This window comes from Monoraphidium neglectum (assembly GCF_000611645.1).
Source record: "Monoraphidium neglectum strain SAG 48.87 unplaced genomic scaffold scaffold04258, whole genome shotgun sequence".
In the NCBI taxonomy this organism is placed as follows: Eukaryota; Viridiplantae; Chlorophyta; class Chlorophyceae; order Sphaeropleales; family Selenastraceae; genus Monoraphidium; species Monoraphidium neglectum.
In genome coordinates, this window is record NW_014009371.1 from 237 (window position 1) to 4791 (window position 4555).

The 4555-nt window shown below is 63.3% G+C and overlaps 2 protein-coding genes across 2 annotated transcripts; one reads left to right on the top strand and one right to left on the bottom strand.

Annotated features, from left to right (window-relative positions):
- Positions 1-204: 204 nt before the first annotated feature.
- On the bottom strand, positions 205-1263 carry MNEG_14104 (myo-inositol-1-phosphate synthase; the record flags this gene model as incomplete). Its single annotated transcript, XM_014037423.1, has 4 exons — positions 205-213; positions 300-402; positions 706-774; positions 1085-1263. The coding sequence occupies 4 exons, from the start codon at positions 1261-1263 to the stop codon at positions 205-207; spliced, it is 360 nt and encodes a 119-aa protein (XP_013892877.1).
- Positions 1264-2230: 967 nt separating this feature from the next.
- MNEG_14105 (5'-methylthioadenosine nucleosidase) lies at positions 2231-4304 on the top strand (the record flags this gene model as incomplete). Its single annotated transcript, XM_014037424.1, has 7 exons — positions 2231-2292; positions 2437-2584; positions 2854-2913; positions 3130-3210; positions 3468-3569; positions 3851-3961; positions 4248-4304. The coding sequence occupies 7 exons, from the start codon at positions 2231-2233 to the stop codon at positions 4302-4304; spliced, it is 621 nt and encodes a 206-aa protein (XP_013892878.1).
- Between the last annotated feature and the right edge of the window lie 251 nt (positions 4305-4555).

Consider the following 4555-nt stretch of genomic DNA (forward strand, 5'->3'; position numbering starts at 1 on the left):
GGGGGGGGGGGTGCACCAGAGGGGGGGCGCGAGGGAGGGCTTCAGATGGTGACGCGGGTGCTGGCTGAACAAATTCCGATACCTTTTGCAAGTGCCAGGGCCGGGGCCGCCTGCACCAGTGGCAAGCTGCTGCTGTGCACTCGCCCAGCCGCCCCGCCTGCAGGGCGACCCAGTCGCCAACCCCAACAACCAGCAGCGCCATCGTCAACGAGCCTAGGCGCCCATCGCGGCAAAGCAGCCGCCACCGTGAAGGTGGCGGCTCGCCCGAGCCGCCCCGCGTGTCGACACCCTCGCCGCACCTCCTCGCCCTCGTAGTTGCCCAGGCGCACTGTGGCGGCCTGGGTGAGGGACCCCCAGTAGTTGGGCTTCTTCAGGCCGTCCTTAGTCATCCACGTGATGCCGCTGTGGGAGCAGGGCAGGGGGTGTGGAGGAGGAAGAGGGGAATGAGATGGATGGGTGCCAGCTCAAGATGGGTGCCGCCGGAACCTGCAAATGCCCGGGCAGCCGCAGGTCAGCGACCGCCCAGTCTGCAGAAGCTGCCGCCCGGCCAGCCGCAAGCGCCGCCAGCGCCGCCAGCAAGGGGAGCGGAGCCGCCAGCCGTGCCCCCGCGGCGCGATGAATGCTGGCAGGCGCAGCGACGACCTTGTGCACTGGCATGTCCCCGCCATGCCTATTTCGCGCGCGCAAAAGCTGCTGCCAACTCACTGCTTATTGGCAAGGATCCCCGCTGCAACGGTGGTGCCGTTGTTGCCGCCAAGGCCGACCAGCATGATGCTGCAGGGCAAGACATGCATGGCACGGGCATGCAATGCAAGCGTGTCAACTCCAGGGGCAGTTCAGGTGATCGCAGTAAGGGGTGCCCCGCCGCGTGGACGCGTGCGGCGGGCAGGCGCCTGCCAGTGACAAGGGGCGATCAAATCGTGCGAGCTCGCCGCTTGCCAACACCGCATGGACGTCGCAGCTGTGGCGACTCAGCTCCAGCCATGAACTCTCACTCTCAGCGACCCAGGCCCCATGCGCTGCGCCGCCGCCTCAGGCATCGTCCCACGAGAGCCCCAGCACGCCTGGCATGCGTCCCACGCACCCTAGCTTGGGGACACGGCGGTCGACCGCGAATTCGTAGGTGCTGGAGGTGGGCGCGACCTCAAACTCGCCCGCGTCATTGCGGCTGATGCGCGTGCTGTCGTAGCGGTAGGTGGACTCGATCGCGTCCTCCGTGTAGCGCACGTTGGGGGACACGACCTTGAAAGTGTCGACCAACATCTTGGAGGCTGTCGGCGGGCCGCGAGGAGGCGCACACGCGCAAAGTTTGGTGGATCAGTGGAAGGTGGCGCCATGCTGCGCGCCAAGCGCGAACCAGCAGCAGGCTGTCTTGCGCATTAGGACAACGGCGGTCTGGCATGAGAACTGACCCAGCCGCACCAGTATGTGAAGGCCGCGTGAGAGTAGTGTGCGCAGGCCTGCCCTGTGCTGAAGCGACTGGAACCTGATCGCAAGCCCGCGTGGACGGACTGCAACTTATCAGCTACGTCTCCAAATAAACAAACGAGATATGTGACACCGTCACGGTCGATGCCGCGAGTCGGGACAAGGTGGTGCACAGCTAGGAGGTGCTCGTTACGGGTAAGATATCTGCTACCGCGTATACCATTCAATTGAAGATATTGTGCATCGGTGCATGGGTTGCAGACCACATGCGCGACCTTGTCACTGGGTGTGCTCATGCCCCGTCCACTGCAACAAGTCATCGAATGGGGTCGGGCTCGGGTCGGATCCCAGCAACCTGTCGTCCAGATAGATTTTTTCTTTAACAACCATATCAGCAGGGCAGCGTTCGGTACTCTGTGAGTGCCGACCACTTGGCTTGGCGCCGCAACGCACGGCGCTGCATGGTGCCCATTCGATTTGCGAAGCCGCGTGCAGGACACAGCAATGGCGTCCATCAAGGAGGTCATCATCGTGTTTGGTGTGTTGCAACTGCAGTCCGCATCTCATGCATACTCCTTGTTTGCGCGGGGGTGCTTGGCCAACTCTGTGGGCAGTGGCCAACGCGAACGGGTGCATGACGGCTTCCGTTGTGCGCGACGGCTGGCCGATGCATCACCTGCACCTTGATCCAAGCTTTTGGACTATGTGTGCTCCAAACAAGAGCCAAATCCCACGTCGGGGCACTCAAAAAGGACGCACTCGTCTGCTGGCGGCCCCTCCCTGAATTTAATCCTTCACAGCCATGGAGGCAGAGGCGACGCCCGCGGTAAAGCGCCTGGGGCTTCAACAAGACGACCCAAGAATGTGAGCGGCCAGCTGTGGCAGTTGATCAGTAGTGGACCTGCGGTGGCTTCGGGTGAGGTGACACCCCTTGAATAATTCAAGACCGAGTACCAGGCAGCTAACAAACCCCGCCCCCCCCCTCCGTCTTCATCGCCTCCCTGGCAGCATCCCCGGCCCCGCGCCGTGCGTGACCTTCAGCGGCGACTATGAGGGCGTGGCGGTGCACGTGGTGTGGACGGGGCGCGACGCCAAGCACGGCGTCGACCTCGTCGGGACAGTGCCAGCCAGCCTGGCCACCTACCTTGCTTTGCAGGTGGGTGCCGCCGGCAGCTGGTTGGTTGGCACCACCACTCCGTCTGCCGTCAAGGGAGGGGGAGATTGTTCAGCCAGCAGACCCAACTGCCGCCTGGGGTGTTTGGGCGCACCGAGGCCAGATCCCACAGCCACACCCGGCCTGCGGCAGCGCCTGCCGCGAGCTGGCCGCTGTGCTGGCGAGGCCTGCGGGGAGCCCGCAGGCGGCGTGCCGGTGAGTGCGAGCTCACTCTCGCGCGCGGTCGTTGGGCGCACTCCCGATGCACACAGGCATGGCCGGACGCGGATCTGGTGATCAGCTCGGGCACTGCTGGTGGCTTCAAGGCACAGGTGTTTGGTTTGCTGAGTCAAGGGGTGGGAGCACTGCAACAGCAAAGCGGTTGTCAGTGGTGCCTGCACGATTGACGCTTCACACCCAGTATAACACCCTTCCCAGATGACAGCCGGCATTGCTGGTTATTGTGCCCCTCACCTTGACAGCAAGTTGGGTGCAGCACCTGAGAAGCCACCATCAACGGCATTGCGTGCCCGCGCGTGCACAACCAGGGAGCCGCCATTGGTGATGTGTTCGTGTCGACCGGCAAGCTGCACCACGACCGCCGCATCCCCCTGCCCGGATTTGACAAGGTGATGCTTCGCGCGCAGGACCATGCTCGGCCGCTCACGCGGAAGCCGCTGGCGCCCCAGCACGGGCTCCCATGGCTGCTAGTGTGCATCCGGCGAGTCAAGTCCCTTGCTTGTTCGAGCAGCATGCGCCCCTCCTACCCTGCCATCCAAGCATGAGGCAAGCTCCAAACCTCCTCAACCCCTTCATGTTGAATTCTTCCTCCTCCAAACTCCTGCCCACCTCCCCACCAACGCCCCTCCACCCGACGACCCAACAGTACGGCATCGGCTTCATAGAGAGCCTGCCCACCCCCAACCTCCAGGCCGCCCTAGGCCTCAAGGCGGGCGTCGTCAGCACGGGCGACTCACTGGACTACACTGTGAGGCTCGGGCGCTGTTGACCGCCTGGCCTCGCGCCGCGCAGATGATCTTGCAGGCCTGAGGCCGCTTGCTGAGACGGCTGTGTCTAAAGCAGCTCCGCCTGCTGCTAAGCCTTGTGTCACCGCACCCCTCCCTGGTTGATACCCCGCTCTACCAGTCTACCCTTGCATCGGCCGGGCGTCAACCCCACCCCCCCCATCAGCACTCCCCACTCTCAATGACCCTCAACGCTACTCCTCCAAATGCTTCGTTGTGTGTGACTGCCGCCAACCGCCGACAGGACAAGGACATGGCGGTGATGCTGGACCACAGCGTCGCTGTGAAGGAGATGGAGGCGGGCTCGGTGGCCTGGGCGGCGCAGCTATTCGGCAAGCCCCTGCTGTGCATCAAGGTGTGCCGCAGCCGACCGCCCTTCAAACCCTGTATGCAGCCGAGGATGGCTGGTGTGCTGCCATGCGAGACGGGCAGAAACTTCATCGGAAACATCCGAAGCTGCGCAGCCAGCCTGCCCCGCCGTCATTGACTAGAGCAACGCACAATCTACATATCTTGGTGCTGAAACTGCAACCGCCTTGCAATGACATATCGCGCAGTCCATAACCGACATCGTAGACGGCGACAGGCCCACAACTGAGGAGTTTTTGGAAAACCTCAATACGGCGGCGGCCGGCTTGCAGGCGGTGCTGCCGCGGGTGCTGGAGTTTCTGGGCGGCAGGGGCGTGCAGGATCTGTGACGGTTGGTGCCGATAGTTGCATAACACACAAATTGATGGAGGCGGTGCCGAGCTGTAGGCATGCTCGAACTCTATTGGTTGCCAGTTGAGACTTTGGCCAGTCAACCAAGATCACAGCATGACTCATGGCCTGGCCCTATGGGCGACCCAACCGGGCGCCGCGCCCCAAGTGCTGGTTACTCAGGGAGGGCCCTGGAGCTCGGACCGCCGCACCCAATTTGCTTGTGAAAGTCTAAAAGCGCATTGTGGGG